The sequence below is a fragment of the Pongo pygmaeus genome, chromosome 9 (genome assembly GCF_028885625.2).
Source record: "Pongo pygmaeus isolate AG05252 chromosome 9, NHGRI_mPonPyg2-v2.0_pri, whole genome shotgun sequence".
Lineage (NCBI taxonomy): Eukaryota > Metazoa > Chordata > Mammalia > Primates > Hominidae > Pongo > Pongo pygmaeus.
The window spans coordinates 10,812,024-10,837,675 of NC_072382.2; the positions used below are offsets into that span (position 1 = coordinate 10,812,024).

General features: G+C 49.8%; 1 protein-coding gene and 1 pseudogene across 14 annotated transcripts in view; one reads left to right on the top strand and one right to left on the bottom strand.

Annotated features, from left to right (window-relative positions):
* Positions 1 to 25,652, bottom strand: part of MARK2 (microtubule affinity regulating kinase 2) — a 71,460-nt gene that overhangs the window by 7,184 nt on the left and 38,624 nt on the right. For 7 of the 14 annotated variants that reach the window (XM_054441260.2, XM_054441258.2, XM_063670851.1 and 4 more), the window contains 13 exons: positions 8,464 to 8,643; positions 8,168 to 8,221; positions 5,529 to 5,577; positions 5,136 to 5,201; positions 4,976 to 5,046; positions 4,700 to 4,756; positions 3,690 to 3,926; positions 3,122 to 3,241; positions 2,921 to 3,020; positions 2,731 to 2,843; positions 1,480 to 1,612; positions 1,027 to 1,205; positions 651 to 748 (listed from right to left, as the gene is read on the bottom strand). In XM_054441260.2, coding sequence (XP_054297235.1) covers positions 651 to 748; positions 1,027 to 1,205; positions 1,480 to 1,612; positions 2,731 to 2,843; positions 2,921 to 3,020; positions 3,122 to 3,241; positions 3,690 to 3,926; positions 4,700 to 4,756; positions 4,976 to 5,046; positions 5,136 to 5,201; positions 5,529 to 5,577; positions 8,168 to 8,221; positions 8,464 to 8,643 — 1,457 coding nt within the window. Of the gene's footprint in view, positions 1 to 650; positions 749 to 1,026; positions 1,209 to 1,479; positions 1,613 to 2,730; positions 2,844 to 2,920; positions 3,021 to 3,121; positions 3,242 to 3,689; positions 3,927 to 4,699; positions 4,757 to 4,975; positions 5,047 to 5,135; positions 5,202 to 5,528; positions 5,578 to 8,167; positions 8,222 to 8,463; positions 8,644 to 25,652 lie in introns of those variants that run through there. The other 7 variants (XM_054441259.2, XM_054441249.2, XM_063670852.1 and 4 more) reach the window with 1 other exon arrangement.
* On the top strand, positions 21,401 to 21,495 carry LOC129009088 (U6 spliceosomal RNA; annotated as a pseudogene).

Here is a 25,652-nt window from a genome sequence, read left to right on the forward strand (position 1 = left end):
GGTGAGTGAGGTCGGGAAGCAGCGAGGTGGGTCAGTGCCTGGGAAGAGGAAACCAGAAATGAAGGAGAGCAGACAAGGGGCCGCCGCCTCCAGGCTGCAATGGCCTCCTAAGAATTCTAAGAACAGGAGAGTTTCTTCTACAGAAAGAGTGGGGTGTTGCTGAGGGGAAACTTTCATAAACTCAGAAGAGATAGAGCCAGGAATGCAACACCAAGAAATGCGGCCGGTGAGGGCTGGGGAGCTTTGGTCTCATGCGGATGGCTGGAGTTGCCCTCTATGTGTACACCCCTCAAGGTGGGCATCTCTTGGTTCTGCCCTGAGCTGGGACCCCCAACACAAGGCCTTAGCTGCTCATGTCTAGAGAAGGGCAGTTGCCATACCCTGGCCGTGGTCAAGAAGCGAGCATGTAGCTGAGATGGCCACGGTCAGCCCCACACTTGGCAAACTGCAAGAAGCAGTCAGAGGAAGATGGGGAGGAGGCAATGGCGTGGAATAGGGGAGGGGAAAGCTGGACTGGACACAGCCAGGATGGAACTCCAGGGAGCAGGGAGCAATGTGCTGGCAGGGACAGGAGACGGTGCTGCTGACAGACATCACCCTGTGAGACATGGCTCCTAGGGAGCGAGGCAGGCAGGGCCCGGGTCTCTCACCTGTCTTTGCCATTCTGGATGGAGGCCTGGCCGAGGCTGGCCCGCTCCAAAAGTGGGGAATTCCTGCTTCGATTTGTGCTGGTGGAGAGGACGCTGTTCTGTGGGGAATAAAGGGCAAGCATTCTATCAGAAAGCCAAAGTGGTCTACAGCCAGGTTCTCCCCCCAGATTCATGGAACAGGCTTCCTGTCCCTTCCACCTGAAGCAGACAGTGGTAGGTTAAGGAAAGGATTCTGCATTTACTCCTGGGAGCGAGGCTTCCTACTATAAGCAGAAGTAGCAGCCAAAGGGAACAGAGTCTGAATTAAGAGAAGAGCTGCCTGGAGAGGGCAGGCCCCACTGCAGGAAGGAAGGAGAGGGCGGGAGGTGCGGCTCACCGTGGAGGGTGTTGGGGTGGTCTTCTTCCTCTCCAGACCGGGCAGGGGGCTGGCAGGCACCTTGGCTGTGCTGCTGGCTTTCCGCCCTGACTCCCGGTCCTCCTCAGGCCGCTTATTTTCTGCGTTGTTACTCTGAGTCTTCTTAGAGTAAGAATTAGAGGTGGGAATGGCAGGACCAGCTGCTGGGCCAGAGGGAGGGTGGGAATGGGTAAGGCCAAGGGGTCCACTAAGCGCCAGCCCCATGCATGCTCATCTCCTACAGGGCTGGCCAACAACCCAGCAAAGCCCCCATTCCACAGAGGCGAGGGAAGGGAAGTGGCTTGCCCATAGCCACACTACTAATAAGTGGCTGAACCAGGACTGAAACTTAGTTGTGTTACCCAAGTCCCCACAGAACCTGTGACCTCTCTGGAGAGGGGTGAGTCCCCACCTACAACTCCCAAAAGCATTTACCCTGGTCGCTGAAGCGCCGCTGCTTGGGATTGGCCGACACGCTGCGCTGTACCTTGTGGGATGGGGATGGGGCGCTGCTATTGGTCAGATCAGCTGAAGGCCGGGGTTTCAGGGTGATGGTGTCGCCTTCCAGCTGAAAGAAACAGAAAACAGCTTCAAGGGAGGGCAGAAGTCACGTGGAGATCCCTACGGATGGACACATTTACACATACCGCCCTCTCCCAACACTCAAACACCCCAGGATCATACCAGACATCCACTTGTAAGACCAATAATACATCCCCCCTGGAGGAGACCCTGGAGACACACATGCTCTGACACAGACACTGACAAACACAGTCTCAGAGAGGAATACATAAGCCCACACACCCAGAGACACAAACATCCGCAAGAACACATGTCCAGACTCATGTCCACTCCCCTCAACACAGAGCAATATGGGCCTATACCAAGTGTCACCAGGTGCCTCTTAAGGATCCCACCACCAGAGGGAGAGCAGGGCAGGGAGGCTGGGAGTTCATATGGGGACACTCAGATGATGAACAAAACCCAAATGGGCAGAAGAACAATCACAAAGTCTCCAGATCCACAGACGGGAAGACGGACACATGCACACACACACAGATACACACACACAAACGTAAAGCACTAGACAGAAGCAACAGACTCAATAGCCGGGTATGGTGGTGCATGTCTGTAATCCCAGCTACTTGGGAGGCTGAGGCAGGAGAATCGCTTGAACCCAGGAGGCGGAGGTTGCAGTGAGCCAAGATCCTGCCATTGCACTCCAGCCTGGGCAACAAGAGCGAAACTCCATCTCAAAAAAAAAGGCAGCAACAGACTCAAGCTTCCGATCAGACACACACAGAGACCCACACACACACACACACCCACCCACCCAGAAATGTACACTTCCAGATACAGAAAGAGACTCAAAGATATCTACATCAACGTAGAAGTGCTAGCCGATGACCTAGACACATCTAATCAATGCAGACTAACCTAGATCAACTCACCGGTATTGAAACTCTGACCCAGTCCCACATTGACCCTACCAGCTTTCTATTAATTCACTCATGGAGATCAGTGAATGGGCCAGAGGACCTTAGACACCAAAGCTGAGGCTTAAAATTGGTGAGCAGAGAGCACACCTACTCAGAGATGAGCTTCTGCCCTCAACAGGTGTTAGAAGCATGGGTGCTACTGACAGTGAGGCTGGCCAGGTCAGAGAATGGAGCAGGGAGCACACACCTCGGAGCTCTTGTAGCCCAGGAGCAGATAGGTGGCCATCACCTCGTTGTATCTCTGGCCCACCAGCGAGTCCTGGATCTCTTCCCGTGTATACCCCATGGACACCATCAGCTCTGCACAGGGGGACATACAGTTAAGACTGGCCTCAACTCCTAGGCAAGCTTAACCTCACAGCCCGGCACAGCCTCACCTGTCCGCCGGGGGTCCTTGTAGTCAGGGAGTGGCTCCACGTAAGGCTTTAGTTCATCATCTTCGTGACCCACATTCATCCATCGATCTTTCATGATTTGCTGGGGAGCACAGAGAAGGAAAAGGGCAGGGGGAAGAAACTCAGCTGGAAAGTTTCTGTGGAGACCCCAGGCCCTTCCGCCAGTTGGGCTCCACTGCTCACCTCTAAAGTGCCTCTCTTGCTGGGATTAAGAATGAGAAATTTCTTAAGCAGGTTTTCACAGTCCGTGGACATGTAGAACGGAATACGGTATTTTCCCCTCAGTACCCGTTCCCGCAGCTCCTGTAGGAGGATCCAGGGTTAGAAAACTGAAATCACCCCAAGGCTAAAGGAAGAAACCTAATATCCAAGATCCTGAGAGCTTAAGCCTGGCCAAGCAGACATAAATGAAATATGGAAGAAGGCAGACAGCCTGGGGACAAGACACCTCACCAGAGAGGCATGTGAAGTCAAATACCCTCGTACCCTCTAACTTGACCAGTCCGAGGCCTGCAATCCGGAGTGCCTTGGGGGATGAACACACACACAGTTTATCCCATCTTTCGAGAAAGGAACTGAGGTTATTCATTCCCAGGTGCAGAAGGCCTTTGACTGCTGCTACCTCAGCAAGCCCTTCTCTGAAGCTTTGGCTCGGGACAAATGTAGACAGGTGGCAAAGGCGGGAGGTCAGGGCTAAGACCAGAGGCCGAGAGGAAATGAGAAGCAATAAAAAGCTTGCACTTCACTCCACCTTGAGGTTCTGTCCATCAAAAGGCAGGGATCCGCTGACCAGTGTATAGAGGATAACTCCTAGGCTCCACACATCCACCTCGGGTCCATCATATTTTTTGCCCTGGAAGAGTTCTGGGGCAGCATAAGGGGGACTGCCACAGAAGGTGTCCAGCTTGTTCCCAAAGGTGAATTCATTGCTGAAGCCAAAGTCTGCAATCTTGATGTTCATATCAGCATCCAAGAGCAGGTTTTCTGCCTGGGAGGTAAGATGGAAAACATCAGGGAACCAAGTGAACCAGACTAAGGCCCTGGGCAGGAAGGAGCTGAGGGGAATGGGAGAACAAATGGAAAGTCATCTTCAGTCTCAGAACTTTCTCCACCAATCTCAGGGCAGGGCTTCAATCAGCGTGAATAGGCTGGGCAGGAGGAAGGCAGTGCAGGCCACTCCTCACATGGGCAGCCATGGGAGAGATGGGATCTGAAGGCCCAGAGACCCTGTAAGCTGTGCAAAGCTTCAGCGTCAGGCCCAGGTTAATCAAATCATGTCTGTGAGGACTCAGCAGCCAAGAGACCCACAGGTGTCCTCAAACTTGAGTATCTTGGTAATGGAGATGGTATGCGCGTGCCTGCTTGCAAAGCAGCTGGGATACAGCTGTGGAACTTTCAGCACTCTTCCCTGGGTCAGCTACCAGGTTGCCTGAAAGACCGAGAAAGCCTGGAGTGTGCCTGCCTCGCTTGGCAGCAATGAAAGGTGATGTGCCAAGAGATGAAATGGCAGAGACCCCCTGCTCAACGGCTGGAATGGAACCCGAGGTCCAGCCACAAGGTCTCTAGCACAGGCAGCCCTAGGGGCTTTCTGGTCATCTCAAAAAAAAAAAAAAAAAAAAAAAAAGAAATAAAGAAAAAAAGAAAGGCTGGAGTTTCCTGGAACACTCAGGGCCTGATGGTTATTGATGGTTTTATCATGGAGAACCAAGAGGCAACAACCTGGCTCCCACTCAAAGGCACAAGGAGAAGTGCATGCCTTACCTTTAAGTCTCTATGGACAATAAACTTCTGGTGACAGTACTGCACAGCAGACACTATCTGAAAGGAAGGAAGAAGGGTTAACCCAGGGGTGCCTGAGGGTGGGCCACGGGGGCTGACAGAGCAGTGACCCTGTGACCTAGTGCTAACCTGCCACACAGATAAGCAGAGCCCAAAGTACCCTCCAAGGGCCACTTACAGAGAGGCAGCTTACCCTTACATGTCAAACCCCAAAAGGCAGAGGTCAGGCCTAGCTCCTATGGGGGGAGTCACACCTACCTGGCGGAATTTGGCTCGAGCCTCTTTTTCTTTCATCCTGCCATGAGCCACTAGGTAATCAAATACCTCTCCTGTAAGAGACCAGTCAGGGGTCTCAGTCACAGCTGGCTGGAGGTAGAAGAAGCAGGGGCACAACAGGAAGAGGCAGTTCCACACCTACCGCCACTAGCGTACTCCATGACAAGGTAGAGCGTTTTCTCAGTCTCAATCACTTCAAATAATTTAACTACAAGAGAAAAGGCCAAGCCTTAAGTCAAGAAGCAACAGGGGCCGCATACTGCTCTCCAACATGTCCAGGAGCATCCTAGGAACAAAAGTCTCCCCTCCTTTCATGATCCCCCACTCCCAAGAACAAGTTCCTCTCATGCCAGCCAAACTGCTAAGGACAGCGCAGTGTGCCAGAAGGGGAGACGGATTTTGAGCTGAGCTTCCCCAGGGGCATCCTTGAAGACTGCAGACTCCAGAAGGCAGTACGCCTCGGGGAGAAGATGACATGCTGGAAAGCAGTGCCTTGCTGTTGGGGAAGAAGAAAGAAATAACAACTTGTGCTCACCTATGTTGGGATGATTCAAAACCTTCATTATTCTTACTTCGCGGAATAGCTGGAAGATAAAATACCAGGGGTCATGCTTGCTCAACTTGCTCCCCTCAGGTCTCGCCAAACACAGTCCCTGCCAGGATTATTTTTTCCCAAAAAACCAAAACCGGGCAGGGAAAAGAAAATAGGGTGGTTGTCTAGCTCATGCACGGCCTTCCCCGTGGCTGGGAAGTTGGGGAAGCTGGAGGAGGGCTGGCTGTGGGGACGTGCTACCCGGGATGGCATCAGGATGAGCCAGCCATGCCCTCTGCTGCGTCTACCAAATCCAGCCCCAAAACAGCAGGCGGGTTTTGGCTGGGTGCCTCTACTGGAGGGAGTGTGAGCCCGTGTGTGTGAATATTCAGAACCCGAGCTGCTGCCTTGGTTCAGTTGACAGCACACACCCGAGCTTGGTCTGTGTAAAGGGGTGGTAGAGCACCAGAGGGGGACCCCATCATTTTCTGATTTACAGTAGTCAGAGGGCTCTGTTCTAGGGGATAGGCCTTTCCTTCCTGGGCCTCTAGGGTGGTGACAGAAGAAGCCACTCCTATATATAGCTGATGCCAATTTTAATCAAATCCACCTCCACACACTCACGCTCTCTTTGTGAAACAAAACCAGGGGCTCCAAACCATGTATTTCCATAAAGAAAGATGACAGAAATGAACTCCTTCCCCTCTGCGGGGGCCAGAGAACTGGAGGTGGGGCTTTTTGTAATTTCAGGCCTCATCACTTGCATAAAAAACAGAACTAGTTTTTGTTGTTGTTTTTGTTGGGGGTAGGGGAAGCCCTAATTCAAGATATGGTTTATGGAATAAAGTGAATACATTTGTTTCCCCTTTAATGATGCCCCAGAGCTTTCCTGAGCTAGAAAGGAAAAGAAGAAAAAGGCTTTCCAATCCTCAGGAACCCAATGCTGACTTTACCCTTTATTAGGGCCTAGGTTTTTCTTTTTTCCCTGGTCCAACAGATATTTTGGATGAAGAGGCAAAAAGCCTGGATACCACCCTCTGGGGCAGTAATGGGAAGCAGCACTGAAATGGGGCCAGAGGCAGCTGCCAGGGCTTCTTCCCCTGAGGCTGCTCACCTGGCATGGAAGTGACATTCTTCTGGGAGAACTTGGGGTTTTCTGGGCTCGTCTAGACCCCTGAGGGGGCTAGCTTCTTCAATGTTCATTTTTCAGGGATCATCGCTGAGATCACATTTTTGGCCAGAATCAGACTGGCTTTAGTAACAAAGAGTCTCAAAAGGTTTTGAAAATGGCTCTATTTGTCTGGTGTTGGTGCCTTCCATAGAGTCAGGAAGAATTAGGGAGAAAACCAAGAAGAATTAGGGAGAAAAACAAGGTCGGGAATAAGATGGCTTGCTGGACTGGCGATTATTACGATGGCAGGCTAGACTGCTCCCAAGGCCAAATGGCCCACCCCACGCTGACTTCTTCTTCTGTGGGGTTGGAGCCAGGATGTCATGAGCAGCCCTTTTTCCCTTCCTCCTGGAAAGCTTCAAGCAGGGACACCCTGGTGATGACAACAATGTTTCTACTGAACTGAAGAACCCTTGAAGGGATCCCAGGGGTAACAATAAATAGGAAACACCTTGGTTCTGGCTATTTGCATGTCAGGGGAACAACTCATCCACTCTAACTCCATGAGCATCGCCCTCAACAACAATCCTTAGCCCCTACTCCTAAGGTTCCCAGTATCACTGTATCTGACTCTGTTAGCACGAATCATGCCTTCTCCTAACTCAACTGCCACGATACGCTTACGGAGAAAATATCTGATTTGCCACAAGATGAACAGAACTAGGTTTTGTTCAGAAAATTTGAGCTGGAGCTCATTCTCTAAAAGGTAGCTGGCACAGAACCCAGCAGCAGGTTCCCTGCTTCCTCTTATTCTTGTATTTCTAAAGCCACTCCCCTGGATCATTCCAGATCTTGAAGTAGCTGCATGTGTTTCTAGTAGTGGCTACAAACATGTGTTTTTGCATAGGGCTGGCCACAAGCCAGAAGATAACAAGATGCAGGAAGTAGGTCAGACAGGTAGGCCAAGTGGCTGGGAATGAACAGAAAGACTTGACAAGAGCCAGTGCCTATGGCCAGGAAGCCCACTCAGAAGGAGTCACCACAGAGGATCCAACTAAAGCCCCGAAGGTAGCAGAGCCATGGGAGGGAATGGTTGGGGGATGGTGAGTGAAATGGCCAGAAAATTTAAACTAGGAATTCAAGAGAAGGTCTAAATGGGGTCAGTAGATCATTGACCCCAGAAGAGAGATTTAGAAAGGGACAGGAGGGCTGGGGGCAGTGGTTCACGCCTATAATCCTAGCACTGTGGGAGGCCGAGGAGAGCGGATCACTTGAGGTCAGGAGTTCGAGACCAGCCTGGCTAACATGGTGAAACCTCATCTCTACTAAAAATACAAAACTTAGCCAGGCGTGGTGGCGGGCGCCTATAATCCCAGCTACTCGGGAGGCTGAGGCGGGAGAATCACTTGAAACCAAAAGGCGGAGGTTGCAGTGAGCCGAAATCACACCATTGCACTCCAGCCTGGGCGGCAAGAGTGAGGCTCTGACTCAAAAAAAAAAAAGAAAAGGACAGGAGGTGCCATGTGCTTACTTTCTGGAGGCTGGAGGAGTTCAGTTGAGTCTTGTCAATGATCTTCACAGCTACCTGAGGATGAGACAAAAAGGCCCCAAATCACTTCTCTGACCAGGCGAAACCCAGGATTCTAATCTACTTCCTCCTTTATATTTCCTACTCCTTTTCATCCCACAGCTTTTTGCACCCCTATATCTCAGGTCTCATTTCTGCCGGATAAACAAGAGGTTGGCTGCAGTAGTAGTCCCATCACCACCTGCTGGAGTGTCAACAGGGCTGGGAGGTGCTGCCATGTCCCCAGTCCCAGTGCTCACCTCTTTCCCAGTCAGGATGTGTCGGGCCAACTTCACCTTGGCAAAGTTACCCTTGCCAATGGTCTTGAGGAGCCGGTAGTTTCCAATGTGGGGCTGCTCATCAGCAGAGGTGGCTGAGTTGCGGCCCCGAATCATGTTGGACTTACTGCTGGGCTTGGAGTCAAGGTGTCCCAAGGTGGGCTGCGGGGTGGAAACAGAGATACCATTACATGCTACACTTCCAGTCCTCTAAACGCTCTCTGCAAAATACATAAGGGATGAGGGTGCAGGGGCAGACTCCAGGGGGCTGGTAGGCATGTGAAGAATCATATGGCAGCAGAAGAAAGGAGAGGGGACTGAGATGACAGCCAGTCTTCACTCCAAGGGAGCATATCATAAGGTCCAGTGCCCAGGTCCTGTGGGTGGCAAAGCTCAGGAGCTGAGCTGTCCCATCACTGGCTCCCTGAACCTCCACTGGCAACACAACAGCTCGTCTGGTTCAGGAGGGAGAGCCGGTACTCCACCTCCCTCCATGCTGCCTGTGCACACTGCGAGAAGATTGCATCTCAAAGTCACGGTAGCAACATGGTCATAACTGCTTCAACGCCCTCATCGCCACCCAAAACTTACGTGAACCTTTATTTTTTATTTATTTATTTTTTTGAGACAGAACTTTACTCTTGTTGCCCAGGCCGGAGTGCAATGGTGCGATCTCAGCTCACCGCAACCTCCACCTCCCAGGTTCAAGCAATTCTCCCACCTCAGCCTCCCGAGTAGCTGGGATTACAGGCATGCGCCACCACACCTGGCTAATTTTGTATTTTTAGTAGAGATGGGGTTTCTCCATGTTGGTCAGGCTGGTCTCAGACTCTCGATCTCAGGTGATCCGCCCACCTTGGCCTCCCAAAGTGCTGGAATTACAGGCATGAGCCACTGCGCCCGGCCATAATAATTTTGTTGGGTAGAAATGTAGTAGCCCTTCCTGCATGGAAGGACTGCATGGCCAGAAGTCAAACCTGAGTCTCCTGCGTGGGAGATGAAATTTCTGCCACTGAACTACCAATGCCCCACTGAACCTTTGTTATTTATCACTTTACATTTATTTGCCGTCTCCCCCAGTAAAAATGGAAGCACATGAAAGCAGGCATATATTCTTTATTCACTGATACATCCCAGCACTTAGAGAGACTGGCTTATGTTTGCTGCTCAATGAATACTTGTACAATGAAAGAACTGAACGATTAGGTCTGAGCAAGGCAGCAGTCTGCCCTGCTCTGCCTCCCGGCTCAAATGAGGGGATGAGGAAGCAGAAGCTACAACGACCAACACTGAACAGGCATATAAACATAATACAGGTTGAATATCCTTTATCCAAAATGCTTAGGACCAGAAACGTGGCAGATTTTAAATTGTTTTGGATTTTGGAATATTTGCATATATATAATCAGGTATCTCAGGGATGGGACCCAAGTCTAAACATTTATTTTTCATGTGTATATTATATACATGGCCTGAAGGTAATTTCATGACATTTTAAAATAATTTTGTGCATGAAATAAAGTGATTGAATTTTGATTATAACCTGTCATATGGGGTTACGCGTAGAATTTTCCACTTGTAGCATCATGCTGGTACTCAAAAAGTTTAGATTTTGGAGCATTTTGGCTTTTGGATTACGGATGTTCAACCTGTACAAAAAGGGTATGGTCTAGACAAAAAACATACATCTATGTGAAGACGTGTACATTCCTCAAAGTGCTAAACACAGACTATGTGAGCCAGCAACTCCACTCCTCAGTATATACAAAAGAGAAATGAAAACAAATCCACAAAAAGCCTGTAACCAAGGTTCACAGCACCATAATCCATAATAGTCAAAAAGTGTAAACAATTCAAATGCCCATCAGCTGGAAGAACGGATAAACAAACGTAGTATATCCTTTCTGGGGAATATTGGTTGGCAGTAAAAAAGAATATATGCTACAACACAGAAGAAACTTGAAAACGATGTTGAGTAAACAAAGCTGGTCATAAAGAACCACATATTGTATGATTCCATTTATATGAAATGCCCAGAACAGGCAAATCTATAGAGACAGAAAATAGGTTAGTGGTTGCTGAGAAGGATGGGGGAAATTTAAGGGTGAAAACTAAGGAGTATGGGGTTTCTTTTTGGGGTAATGAAAATGTTCTAAAATTGATTGTGGTGATGGATACACAACTGTGAATTTAATAAAAGCCACTCATTTAAATTTCAAATGGATAAACTTATGGTATGTGAATTACCTCTCACTAAAACTGTTCAGAGTCTGGGCCAGGCAAGGTGGCTCATGCCTATAATCCCAGCACTTTAGGAGGCTGAGGCAGGAGGATCACTTGAGGCCAGGGGCTCGAGACCAGCCTGGGCAACATAAGGAGACTCTGTCTCTACAAAAAATTAAGAAATTAAGAAATCTTGGGAGGTTGAGGCGGGTGGATTGCTTGAGGTCAGGAGTTCGAGACCAGCCTGGCCAACATAGTAAAACCTTGTCTCTACTAAAAATACAAAAAATTAGCTGGGCGTGGTGGATTACAGGTGCCTGTAATCCCAGCTACTAGGGAGGCTGAGGCAGGAGAATTGCTTGAACCCAGGAGGAGGAGGTTACAGTGAGCTGAGATCGCACCACTGCACTCCAGCCTGGGCAACAAGAGTGAAACTCCGTCTCAAAAAAAAAAAAAAAAAAAAAATTAAGAAATCAGCTGGGTGTGGTGGCACCACCTATAGTCCCAGCTGCTCTGGAGGATGAGGCGGGAGGATCGCTTGAACCCGGGAGGAGTTCAAGGCTGCAGTGAGCCATGATCATGCCATTGTACTCCAGCCTGGGTGATAGAGCAAGACCCTGTCTCCAAAAAAAAAAAAAAAAATGCAGAATCTGGTCTAACTCCTGATTAGAGCCCTGGTTTACATCTCACAAAGAACATCTGGAGCGATCGCTCCAGCATACTGCAACAAAGCATATGAGGCCAGAGCCTCATCCCAGAACCATCCAGAGCTACCTTGGAAACTTCAAGGAAACAGTTTGGAGGGCAGCAGGGTGACCAGAGGAGTGTGAGTGAAAGTTCTTCCTTTCATGGCCCCTGCTGGCTGTAAGTGAAGCACTCAAAAACCACAGAGAAAAAGAATGACTTGCTACTACCCAAGGAACTGTCCAGCATTCCTAGACAAGAAGCTTGCTAGCTCAACCAGATGTTTTTCAGGCAGAAACGACAGCAGCAAGTTAAGTACAGTATCCTGATTCTGACATTTCCCCTTCTTCATTGTGCCCACATAGGGCCTTTGCATAGTAGCTGCAGGCTGTCTTTTGGTGAGCTGTTTGACCAGATCCCAGAAACACATGAGGTTGGACCTTGGAGGAGGAAGATCCCATGCATTTGGTAGATGTTTGAAGGGGGAGGCTCCTCACATCCCAGAAGAGGCCCTTTTAACTTCCTTCTCTCTTCCTCATCAACCTTTGCATCTCCATGAAGCCCCCCAGCTCTTACTGTCTGCTCATTCCAGCCCACAGAGCTCTCTGGCGCTCTGTTCTCCACGCACCCTGTAGCTCACCTAAGCCTGGTTGGTCCTCAAACTGTGTCTGCAAGACAAGTGGATTTTTAAATACCTGCTTTTTTCCCTTCCAAAGGAACTCTAGGGTTCACACTCCTTGGAGACAAGGGCATTTCTAGGCCCTGCTGGCACCTGATTGGGCCAGTCTCCTGAAGGGTACCCTAGCCCTGTCCAGCAGGGTACTGAAAGCCTGGTCTCCTCAGGCTACCTTTTTCTCAGCCCCATCCTCCCTTTCAGTGCTGCTAGACTGCCTCCAACCCTACCCAGTCTGCCTAAGGGGCAATGAATAGGAAAAAACCTTCCTTCTGCCCCAACTCCTACGAGAGGAAGATGGGTGGGAAAGTTTCCTTGGCAACCTCTAGTTCACCTTCTAAGTTGGTTGTCACTCCCTGTTTCTCCGAGGATATAAGCCCAAGGCAGCAGGATGTGTGACAGTCTCTAAGTTCTCAAAATCCAGACCAGGGATTTAGCATCTACCCGCAGACTTGAGCCTTTTGCCAACTGAGACCAAATCTGGGCATCCCATGCCCATCTTAAGCTCTGCTCTGCCCATCCCGAGCTCTGCTCTGCCCATCCCTCTTGGTGAACCGAGGGGCTGGTCTGTATGGCACAGCAGGTCAGCGTTCCCTGCCTGGCCCTGCTGCACACTGGGCCTCAAGGAGCTTAACAACCACAAGCAAGATTCTACCATTCATTCTCTTCCTTTCTGGTTAAGACTGTAGATGTCGGAGATAAACTGCCAGGTTTCAAATCCTAAATCTGCCACCTACTCAGCACATATTAACTTTATTATTATCATCAACATCATCAAGCCAGGCACAGTGGCTCATGCCTTTACAGGCAGCACTTAGAGAGGCAGAGGCAGGAGGATAGCTTGAGCCCAAGAGTTCAAGACCTGCTGTTCACAAAAAGGAAAAAAAAAAAAAAGAATATATTTAAAAAGGCAATATAGCGAGACCCCCATTCACAAAAAGGAAAACACACACACACACAAACACAAAAAACCCCAAAACAAAACAAGTGTAACATCAACATTACCAAGAAGGAGGTGAGACTATTACAAAAGGGGAAGACAACTACCCAAAAAACAACCAGTGGCCAATATTGCCAGACATCCGTGCCAGGCAGGATCCCGAGGAACTCTGCAGTCCAACAGAACCAGGTTCAAGCCCTGGCTCCCCCACCTACAAGCTTTAATTTCCTCATCTGTAAAGTGGCAATAAACATTCTCTACTTTACACAGGTAGATGAAAGAACACATGTAAAATGCCTTATCCAATGTTCAATAAGAGCAACCATTATGTCCCCAAATACTACTGTCTGCCAATCCAGAAGTCTCACTGTCAAAACAACCTTCCAAATCGAAGTTGAGCCCGCTAACTCAGCTACAGCTCAGCTGAAGGCTGACAAGAGATGCTACGGGCCTTTCTGCAGAAGGGGCCAGGTTGAGTGCCCGCTCTCCTCAAGACCTGGTGAAATGCCACACTCCCTCAACCTGTTGCTAGCCGACACCAGCACCTCTAGCCTTCAAAAGAGGGAAGAAGGAAAGTCAGGAACTCAAGACAGGGTGGCTGTGAAGGGCTGGTCCCATGCTGGGTATCCAGGACAGTGAAATAGAGGAGGTTCTGCTTGTTCAGGAGCCAGAGAAGCAACAAGCACTGGTGCTTGCTCTTTGATCCCCTGCTCCAAAGTCACCAACCCCCTTTTCAGGACTGAACCATCCAACTCACAGGACTCCAAGTGCTCAATCCTTCCCTTACTTACCCCTGCACCCCCTCTTCTATGCTGTAAGATGTTTCCCACAGCAGGGATGTGAGCCAGGGTAAGGAGGCAAGCTGTTGGGAGGAAGCAGAGAAAAGAAAAAGGGAAAAGAGAGGAGAGAGTCTCCAACAGAAATGCTTCTTGGGCCAAGGCCCCAAGTGAGGCAACTTCCTCACCTAGCTTCTTCCCTGAAGGATAAAGAGGTAAGAGTATGCAGTGGCTAATACGGAGAGAGAGTTTCTCTTTTTTGGTTCTGGCTGCACCATTCAGCTTAGCCCTGGGTCTCACCAACAGGATGGCAGGCTGAGGATTAGCTGCCCTGCTGGGCCAGCTCAATAGGACCTGGCAAAACCACGCTCTCCCCTCTACCACCATCCTCCCTGCTTATAGTAAGATGTGGCACACCAGGCACTCCCAAAGCTCTGGCCTATATCATACTCCAGACGGGCCCTAAAGGATGGAGGAGGTCTGTCAAGACTAGCCCCTATGGTCTCAAGTAGCCTTTAGAAAGAATAAGGGGTCACCCTGCAAGGCAGTTATTTAGAACCAAAAGGCAAACCAAGCAGTTACTAAGCAGGCCTGATTCAGAAGTAGGGCTGAAACAGCTTTGGGGTCTGCTACTGAGAGGAAGACAGAAGGCAGGACACGGAGGAGAAAATAAAAAGATAGTTTTGCATCCACTGGGCCTGTCAGGCCCCTTCCGCCTGGGATCTCAGACTCGGCCTAGGTGTGTTGTCAGGCTTGCCCGGAAGACAGCCTCCACCCCGAGAGGCCTGGCGCTGACTCAGGTAGGCAGGGCCCCTGCCCTAATGCTGGAGGCTCCTACCAACAGTTGCCCTGTGGAGAAGCTCATGCTTTGGGGCTCTGCATTCAGGGCTGGCCTCAAGTGTCCTTTGGCTTCCCGAGGGCTGAGAAGGGGCCAAACCAGGAGGGTTGATATCCCCTGGCCAGAAGCAGAGTAAGCCAGGCACTATAGAGTCGGGGGAGAAAAGTGTCCCTTGGGCACCAGCCCTGGGCGACGGCCCCAGATCCTAGGCTCCCCCTCACTGTAGCATGGGAGCATCCTCTCTGAGGCCTCGGGCCTCTGCCTCCCACCAGCCCCTCCTTGCCCACTTGTCAAGCCGCTTGTTCTCAAGGGAGACTCTTCTGGTATGTGCCCCCTCTTCCTTTCCTAGTCAATGCCTCTTCCACATCTGGACACCCTTCCCATGAATATTACTATGCTGGACTCAGGCAGGGCGCCCCTTAGCAACTCTCTAAAGATCCTATGTTTGAGGTGAGAGGGAAGAAAGAGGAGGAGGCAATCCTAGAGTAAAAAGGGGGACAACATACCCGACTGGAGAAAGGGAAAAGGACTACCAGCGACTTCCATTCAGCAGAGCCCACAGCAGAACCTGTCAGGCAGCGAGGGCAAAGTACAGAGGCCGAGAAGAGCCAGGCCCAGGGCGGGGGCTGCCGGCTCAGCCAGCCACCCTTACTCAGCCGGAGCAGGCGACACCTTCCACCACCTCCTCAGTGAAAAGTAGCTAAGCAGCCAGGCCGAGCGGTTCCTGCCTGGGAACCTGGACGGTGTCGCAACCGAAACCACCACTAGCAGAGAGACTGGGTTTGGCAAGGAGAGCAACAGGGACAAAGCCCCGCTGGCTTCTCAAGGGTCAGAGCCTGGTGGCCAGGAAGTGCGCGCAATTCCAGGACAGTACACCAGAAGCAAGGTGGGAGGGAAGGGGCAGGAGGGGAATAGGGCAGGAAGGGAGACAGAGGGAGAAAGAGGCGGGTTTAGATCAACTTCCTTCTCCCCTCCTCCTCCCTCCCTCCCCGGAAGTGGGCAGCCCCACCCTCCCCAAGGTGCTTTGCTGGGTAACAGCTGGCGAGAGGTCGAGGAGACTCACTGGAGACTCACTGCAGCCATGGCTGTCATAAAACCCTAGCTCACCTGTAGCAGGTGGGACCTGGGTAGGGGCAGATGACTTTAACAAAGCCTCCAATAGGGCTGGGGAGGAATATGTGTGACTCAGATGTGCTGACCCAGAGTGGCGGCCCTGCCAAAGACCAGCAAACCACCCCCTCAAGAACGAAGTGGGGAGGAAGGTAAGCAGAAACCAGCAAGCTGACAGTGGCGGATGGACCTCCTACTTCCTAAAAAAGCAGTGCTTAACCTTGGAAACATGCACATTCCACTTAGACACAAAATATCTTGAGCATAATTTCAGGGAGTTCGGGGACTCTGTAAAGCCCCCTAGAGGTTTATGTTTTCTAGATTAAGAGCCTTTATCACTGATAGAGCATTCTATCAATGAAAAAATCATGTTTAATCCTAGATTTTGCCCAAAAGCTAGAAACAATCCAAATGTCCCTTTTAAGTTCCTTCCAGCCCTGCTTCTGAAAGTTCATCCCTAGGTTCTCACTCACCTCCAAGTTTCCAGTCACCAATCCCCTGCCTTACCTTCAAAACAACACTGCTTTCTCAAGGAATTCCAAAGGCCTGGGATTCCTCACACCCTCCTCCTGCTAAGCCCCCACTATGTGGGCACATGGTGAGCACGGGGCAAGCTGGCTGTCTCTCATCTGGAGGAGACTCCCCTTCCAGACCAACGACCCCTGTCTATGTGCTGGCTGCAGCCTTGCCTCTGGTTCTCAGAACAACTTCTCATTCATCCCCTACTCTAGGCTAGGCTCTTTCTCATTAAGGAACTCCGTGACCTTCTCATGTTGGTAGCCATTAACCTCTAGGGAAGGGCAAAGCTTCCTCTGTACTCTCACAGCACTTACGCATATATCCCTGCAAGACCATGCTACTCAGGAATGGCCAAGAAATGTTTGCCTTACACATGAGCTCTGGCCAACAGATTCAACATTTCTGATGCTACTGTATGTCCAGCGCTTACACTTTGTTTTCTCCAAACACAGACCTATAGGGTAGGTAGTCTCCCTGTTTTCCATTGAGAAATTGGCATTCAGAGGTTATGAGACTTGCCCAAAATCTCACAGCTTCTCAGTACAGAGCTGGGGCCGGAGCCCAGAGCTTTTGTCACCATTTCAGCACTCTGCTGTTCTTGACAGTCGCCCTTACCAGTTTCTCATCAACCCTTCTTGATGCCTAATCGTGCTCTCATTTCCCCCAAAAGATAAGCCCCTGGCTCCTCCTCCATAAGCTAGGAGGCAGAAGGTATGAAGACTCAGGAAAGGTGCTCCGGACAATGGGAACGACAATGTTTGATTCAGGCCAATGGTGGAGTGCTGTTTAAAGGCCCATCCCAGTGGTCCCACAGCAACCCTTCCTTTTCCCAGCCCCCCAAAAGTGGGCCCTGACTTCAGTGGGCCCACTGGATCCTGGGCTCAAGCTTGCCTGGGCCCTCTGGCCCTTCACTCACTGGTAGACCGAGAACCAGAGCAGGATCAAACAGCTTCATTTTTCTAGTCCCTTCATTTTTCTAGGGCTTTGCAATGTGACAGAAGGACTGTTTCCTCAATCCTATTTGTGGCAGACAGTAAGGGATTTTGTAAACTGAGGAAATACAAAGCACTGATTTCAAACAGAAAGGCTGGGAAGAGATAGGGTAGGATTTAGATAAAAAGCCACATGGGGGCCAAGCATGGTGGCCCCCACCATGTAATCCCAGCACTTTGAGAGGCCGAGGCTAGTGGATCACTTGAGGTCAGGAGTTCGAGACCAGCCTAAGCAACATGGCAAAACCCCCATCTCCACTAAAAATACAAAAATTTGCCGAGCATGGTGGCGTGCACCTGTAATCCCAGCTACTCAGAGGCTGAGGCATGAGAACTGCTTGAGCCTGGGAGGTGGAGGTTGCAGTGAGCAGAGATTGCACCACTGCACTCCAGCCTGGGCGACAGAGTGACTCTGTCTCAAAAAAAAAAGCCACATGGGGCTGAGCACTGTTGCTCGTGCCTTAATCCCAGCACTTTGGGAGGCCAAGGTGGGAAGACGACTTGCGCCTGGGAAGTCGAGACAAGCCTGGGCAACATAGTGAGACCCTCTCTCTCCAAATTCAAAAATTAGCCAGGCATGGTGCCATGGGTCTGTAGTCTCAGCTACTCGGGAGGCTAAGGCAGGATAATTGTTTCAGTCCAGGAGGTGGAGAAAACAGTGAGCTATGATCGTGCCACTGCACTCCAGCTTGGGTGACAGAATAAGACTCTTGTCTCCTTTTTTTTTTTTTTTTTTTTTTTTTGAGATAGAGTCTCATCTGTTGCCCAGGTTGGAGTGCAGTGGCGCGATCTCGGCTCACCGCAACCTCTGCTTCCCGGGTTCAAGTGACTCTCCTGCCTCAGCCTCCCGAGTAGCTGGGATTACAGGCGCCCGCCACCACACTCAGCTGATTTTTTTATATTTTTAGTAGAGACGAGGTTTCACCATGTTGGCCAGGATGGTCTCAATCTCCTGGCCTTGTGATCTGCCCACCTTGGCCTCCCAAAGTGCTGGGATTATAGGTCTGAGCCACCGCACCCAGCCTTTTTTTTTTTTTTTTGAGATGGAGTCTTGCTCTGTCACCCAGGCTGGAGTGCAGTGGTGCGATCTCGGCTCACTGCAACCTCCGCTTCCTGTGTTCACGTGATTCTCCTGCCTGAGCCTCCCAAGTAGCTGGGATTACAGGTGCGTGCCACCACGTCCAGATCATTTTTGTATTTTTAGTAAGATGGGGTTTCACCACCTTGGCCAGGCTAGTCTTGAACTCCTGGCCTCAAGTAATCCACCCGCCCGCCCCAGGCTCCCAAAGTGCTGGGATTACAGACATGGGCCACTATGCCCAGCCTCTCTCTTTTTCAAGACAAGGTATGACTATCACCCAGGCTAGAGTGCAGCAGCATGATCTTGGCTCACTATAACCTCTGCCTCCTGGGCTCAATCCATCCTCCCACCTCAGCCTCCCAAATAGCTGCAACTATAGGCCCACAGCAATACGCCTGGCTAATTTTTGTATTTTTTGTAGAGATAGGGTTTTGCAAGCTTGTCCAGGCTGGTACTGAACTCAACAATTCAAGCGAACTGCCCACCTTGGCCTCCCAAAGTGCTGGGATTATAGACATGAGCTACCATTCCCAGAACAAGACTTTGTCTCTTAAAAAAAGTCATGTGCCTATGGCAAGTCCCTATTTATCTATTTTTAGACAGGGTCTTGCTCTGTTGCCCGGGCTGGAGTGCAGTGGTACGATCTTGGCTCACTGCAATCTTCGCCTCCTGGGCTCAAGTGATCTTCCTCTTGAGTACCTGGGACTACAGGCATGGGCCACCAAACCCGGCTAATTTTTGTATTTTTTGTATAGACAGGATTTCTCCATGTTGCCCGGGCTGGTCTCGAACTCCCTGGGCCCAAGCAATCCTCTCACCTTGGCCTTCTAAAGTGCTGGGATCACAGGAGTGAGCCATTGCGCATGGCCATATGGGACATCTCGTAACTGGGAGTTGGAGTCCCTTGTTTTTTAACCCTTCCTCCCTCACTGTATCCAGAAACCGTCTTTTCATCCTTTGATTCTGAGCAACTATCGCTATCAACTGCCAAGAGTCAATAAACCAGAGGAGCATTCAGTGTAGGAGAGCTTGTAAAACTGGCAGGCACTCACCAGTGGAAAGCCTGGATGCTCCCACCCCCAAAATTAACTGTGACTGTTCCACTTGAGAAACAGCCACATTCCTTTACTATCCCATTGTAGATGGGAGGCAGGGGCTGCTCCCTCTTTCCAGCCAGGGTAAGAGCCTCCTTCACAAAGGATAACCAGAAGAGCCTGCAACTTAAGCACAAAGCCAAAACCAAGGTGGTTTACTGCCCTTTAGCTCTCTGAGCTGCAATCCTCACCACAAGGCACGGAGATCAGCACTGCAGCCTGGGCCATGAGGCGGGGCTCCCCCAGGACTCAAGCCTGCCTGGGACGAAAGAACCTGACATGGCATAAGAGGTGAGAACAGAGAGCGACCTCCAGCTCACTCTCCTTCAGGCCTGGAAGCCACAATGCAAAGAGCACTCTCCAAATCTCCTCTGTCTTCAGAGCCACTTGAAATGCTGGGCTCCTCTTGAAACTAGATTCTACTGAGCAACCAGGGCTTTAGAGGCTTCTAGGACCACTTTCATCCCTGAGAATCTGCTTGCTGGGGTCTGGTCGCTAAATCCCCAGCTACTGTTGCCCTAGCAAACCTTTGTTGAGCAGTACTCTGGAGCCCTGGCTCCAGTTGCAAAGCTCAGTGAGATCTGGCTCCTGCCTTCCAGAAACTTAGAAGAGGTAAACTATACAAAAAACTTACTATAGTCGCTCTGCCCACCTCTGTTGCTTACCAGCTGACTGAACATGAGCAAAGTGACATAACTTCTCCAAATCTGTTTCCTCATTTGGGACATAAAGATACTAGCTGTACCCATTTCACAGAATTAGAGTGAAGATTAAATGAGAAAATCTGGCCGGGCGTGGTGGCTCACACCTCTGATTCCAGCACTTTGGGAGTCCAAGACAGGCAGATCCCTTGAGCCTAGGAACTCGAGGCCAGCCTGGGCAATATGGCGGAACACAGGCTCTACAAAAAAACAAAAATTAGCTGGGGTGTGGTGACATGTGCCTGCAATCCCGGCTACTTGGGAGGCTGAGGTGGAATGATCACCTGAGCCCAGGGAGGTAGGCTGAGGCTGCAGTGAGCCGTGATCACACTGCTGCACTCCAGCCTGGGTGACAGAGTAAGACCCTGTCTCAAAGGAAAAAAAAAAAAAAGAAAATCCATGTTAGTGTTTACCATAGAACCTGGTGTTCAGTAATGTCTTGATGATGTATTCTATTATTATCTAGCTTTACTTTTGGATAGGAACCATTGTTTCCCATCTCCAAGGGTTCTCTGGGCTCTGGGAAGAGCTACAATACCTAGAAAGTTGACTGTAAGTACCAGTATAGCTAAGTTGATTCCTGTCATCCTGGTATTCCCTCTATAACAAGGAAAAGTCAAATTCTGCCATGGCTGGGCAATCAGGCAAAGAGGACCCTCTTTCCTAACATAAAACCATCCTGCAGGAGGAGTAGGTGAATGACATGGTGCCCATGCCTCCGCCCTCTGTGTGGCCCAGAGGATGACGACAGTGGTCCTGCCAGGGTTCTTCCCTTCTTCAACGGTTCCTTAACTCCCTCCTCCCAGAAAAGGTCCATGAAACAACCGACATACCAGTACCACATGGTGCCAAGGGCTGGGGGAAGCTCACACTGCCAGCCTCGCACTTTATGCGGTTCCTCCCATACCAGTGGGTTACCGTAACCATGGAGACCAACAAGTTCCTCCATATCACAGGAGAGCCAGCCTGCCAGTAGCCCAGGGCTCTGGGGGATGGGGGTGGTGGGGGTAGGCAGAAGGAAGCCTGCAGCATAGAGGTTTGGCTCACTTTACAGAGGACTGTGGGGAGGTAGCAGATCCTAACCAGTGCAGCTGAGGTGGCTGGGCTTCCTCTTAACCTCGTTTTCTTTGCCTAGTATGTATGTTCTTGGCATATTTTCTGGGCTCTCTAGACACTGGGCTTTTCTTCCTAGCTCCACTGCTGTATACTGGGGCACCATATATGGTATAGTAGTGAAGGGTGTCATTCTGGAGTTAAGACTGTAGTGATAACCCAGCTCCACCACTCTGTACATGCACATATACAAAAAATTGGAACAATAAAGAGAAGATTAGCACGGCCCCTGTGGATGACACACAAATTTGTGAAGCATTCCTTTTTTTTTTTTTTCTGAGGCAGAGTTTTGCTCTTGTTGCCCAGGCTGAAGTGCAATGGTGCGATCTCGGCTCACTGCAACCTCCACCTCCCGGGTTCAAGTGATTCTCCTGCCTCAGCCTCCTGAGTAACTGGGATTACAGGTATGCACCACCACGCCTACCCAGCTAATTTTGTATTTTTAGTAGAGACAGGGTTTCTCCACGTTGGTCAGGCTAGTCTCGAACTCCTGATCTCAGGTGATCCCCCCAGCTCGGCCTCCCAAAGTGCTGGGATTACAGGTGTGAGCCACTAAGCCTGGCCCATATTTTTTAAAAGATTAAAAATTTTATTATTTCAGGCTGGGCATGGTGGCTCATGCCTGTAATCCCAGCACTTTGGGAGGCCGAGGTGAGCAGATCACCTGAGGTCAGGAGTTCGAGACCAGCCTGGCCAACATGGTAAAACCCTATCTCTACTAAAAATACAAAAATTAGCAGGGCACGGTGGCACGCGCCTGTAATCCCAGCTACTAGGGAGGCTGAGGCACGAGAATCACTTGAACCTGGGAGACGGAGGTTGCAGTGAGCCGAGATCGCACCACTATACTCCAGCCTGGGCCACAGAGCAAGACTCTGTCTCAAAAAAAAAAAAAAAAAAAATTATTATTTTGAATAAATAAATAAAAATAATAAGAAAAAAGAATGGGTCAGAATTGTGGTACAAAGAGCTACCCAGATCTACACATACTAAAAGGAAAGTGGTCATCTATCCTACATGCTTTCCTGTGATCCAGGTAATTCCTCTTATCCCTTGTTTATCTCAAATCCAGACACCGTCTTAGCTGGGAGTGGTCACTCACTTCTCTAGACTCTCAGCGCTCTATCTGTACTCTTCATTTCTTCTTCTTTTGTGAGATGAAGTCTTGCTCTCTCACCCAGGCTGGACTGCAATGGCACAATCACAGCTCACTGCATCCTCAAACTCCTGGGCTCAAGGGATTCTCCTGCTTCAGCCTCTCGAATAGTTGGGACTACAGGTGTGTGCCACTATGCCCGGCTAGTTTTTTATTTATTTCTTTTTTTTGTAGAGATGGCATCTTGCCATCTTGCCCAGGCTGGCCTCAAACTCCTAGGCTCAAGCAATCTTCCTGCCTTATCCTCCCAAAGTGCTGGGATTACAGGCGTGAGCCACCACACTGAGCCCATTGATTTCTTGTTTGTGTCCCCATACCTTAACCCCCTCATGCTCTGACAGATCAGAGCCAGTATCTCCCTCACCTTCATATACCCTCAGTGCCCAACAATGCCCACATCTAGCTGGCCCATGTTACAATACTTAGGGAACAAGAGAGGCACAACTTTTTGATCTTTAAAGTTGCCCACTCTCGACCCCAAGGGATAAGGGTAGAGGAAGGAAGATCACAACTCCTTGCTACCAGCCCCATTTCCCCTCTTTTAAGGCATTTGTTGCCCTTGAAGTTGGTTGGTTACTATCTGTCCTTCCTGCTAGACTACACTACAAAAGGAGGAAACTTGGTATTTTTTTTTGAGACAGAGATTCTCTCTGGCCATCCAGGCTGGAGTGCAGTGGCGTGATCTCGGCTCACTGCAACCTCTGCCTCCCGAGTTCAAGCGATTCTCCTGCCTCAGCCTCCTGAGTAGCTGGGATTACAGGCGCCCACCACCATGCCTGGCTAATTTTTTTTTTTTTTTTAGTAGACGGGATTTCGCCATGTTGGCCAGGCTGGTCTCAAACTCCTGACCTCAGGTGATCTGCCTGCCTTGGCCTCCCAAAGTGCTGGGATTACAGGCGTGAGCCACTGCATCAGGCCAGGTCTGTCTGATTCATGGCCCAGAACAATGCCCAGCACAGTATTCAATAAAGTACTGAATGAATAAATGTGCACAAATGAATAAATAAGAAAACATTTTCCGGTGTCTTCATGACAGTCTCTGGGACCAACTGATAACTGATAGCCCAAATCAGTGTACTCTGCAAAAAATACCCATGAGGGTAGTGAGCCACAAGATCCCCTATCCCAGTGATGGATGAAAAGTGAGTGATCACCAAGGTGAGCTGGAGACAGACTCAGAATATAGGCACAGCCAGGGACCAGCAGGGCCCATCCCACTTGCTCCCCTGAATCAAGCCCTAGCCTTCCTTTCATCAGAGGGAAAACCCTCTCCTTCAAACTTCCTGCTGCCCATGACAACCACCAGGTCCTCCCACTTAAGACAGTTGTCTCTGCCTCTCTACATTTAGTTTCTCTACTGCTTTGCTATCAAAACCATTGTGTCTTGCTGTGACAATGAATGCAACTCGAGCCATTCTAAGAGCTACCAATTGGGGACAGACAGTGACTTGTATAAGAATCTAGGAGACAATTATTTATTGTTTGCCACACTAAGAGTTCTGCTTTGATATTTCTTACTTGAACCAATGTACTGACTCTAAGGCCCTGTTAACTCTAGGGTGTCAAAATAATTTCACCCATACACACCTGCCTCCTGTCCTGCTGCACAAATCAGCATTCCCACCCTGCCCCCAACCCCTCCCCAAACTGCCTCCTGTTACAGAAAAGCAAAGGAACTAAAAACGGCAGCTGGGGAGCTCAGTTGACTCACCCAGCATAATCATCTCCTCCCAGAATCTCCCATCTTCTCCTGGGGTTTTTGCCAACACAAAGTAAAAAAGAAGCATGAGATCTTAAAAAAAAAAAAAAAAAAAAAAACTCTCTCAGCATTTATGCAACAGTCTTTCTACCTGGGTACAGATTTAACGCTTTGTTTCTGCCCTTTCCAATGTGGTTTCCTTAAAACTTGCTTGTATGCTGAGGATAAGATCCAGCCTGGAGCTGGGAAACAGGCCTTCTAGACACCCTAGTCCCAGCATTGCTGCTGGAAAGTGCAGAACAAGACATGTGTCTGTTCCCGCTGCATCTTTCTCTGGAAGTGAACAAATACTGCCTCCCTAATCCTCCAGTTTCAAAGAGGGAGTTGAATAAGGAGGAGGAAATGTCAGAAAAAAACACTGGGACAAAGTTTGTTGCTCCAGAAGTCACCATGGCCAGAGGTCAGAGCGCATCAGAAACCACCCCAAGGCTGTCACTGCCACCCTCACCTCAGAACTGTCTCCCTGTTGGGCCAGGCTGCAAAGTGGCTACTCCACTTAAGTGACCACTAAAAATCCAACTGGCCGATCTTTCTAGAAGCTAGCTAGCCCTTACTGGGCTGCTCCTGCTGAAGGGAGAGGTGCTATCTTTCTCCTGTAGCAGATCATTAAAAAACCAAGCAGGAGATGGCACCTAAGTTGTGGAATGAGGGCATCCTGTTTCAGGTGCTACTGAACTATGGATCAAATCAGCTGACATGGAGAACCCAGAAATCACAGAAGACAAGGGTAGCTCTCTAGCAACCTTTCTGGGTAAGAAGAGGAGGATGCTTCTTTTTTGTCATTTGGCATATAGGAGGACAACTTACTTGTGTGATAGATAGTGCCATGACCACAAAATATGATTTTTTAAATGTTTTTTTTTTTTTGAGACAGAGTCTCACTCTATCGCCCAGGCTGGAGTGCAGCGGTATCATCTCAGCTCACTGCAACCTCTACCTCCTGGGTTCAAGTGATTCTCCTGCCTCAGCCTCCAGAGTAGCTAGGAGTACAGGCGCTCACCACCAGGCCCACATTATTTTTTTGTATTTTTAGTAGAGATGGGGTTTTACCATGTTGGCCAGGCTGGTCTCAAACTCCTGTCCTCAAGTGATCTGCCTGCCTTGGCCTCCCAAAGTGCTGGGATTACAGGCGTGAGTCACCGTGCCCAGCTGAATACAAAATAGAGACACTTCCACAGGCAAATGCAAATCTGTTGCAGCATATTAGTCAAGAAATCCCCAAGTTACCAAAAGTTCTGTTCTGAGAAGGAACTCTTTTTCCATAGAAACATGTTACAAATGGTAGCTGTGTTCTCAGGCCAGCCCATGAGGTCCCAGCATAGTATTTCAAGGGGTACGTGAATCGTACTTAAGAGTTAAACCATAGCCCAGAACAGGAAATGAATTCAGAGTTCCAACTCAGGACCCGGGAACAGATCTTTGCTCTCCAGGCACCATGGGCAGCAGACACTGGGGCTCCCTAGCCTTCAAGCTCTGGGTGAGGGCTTGAATCAAGAAGACTTGAGCCAGGTG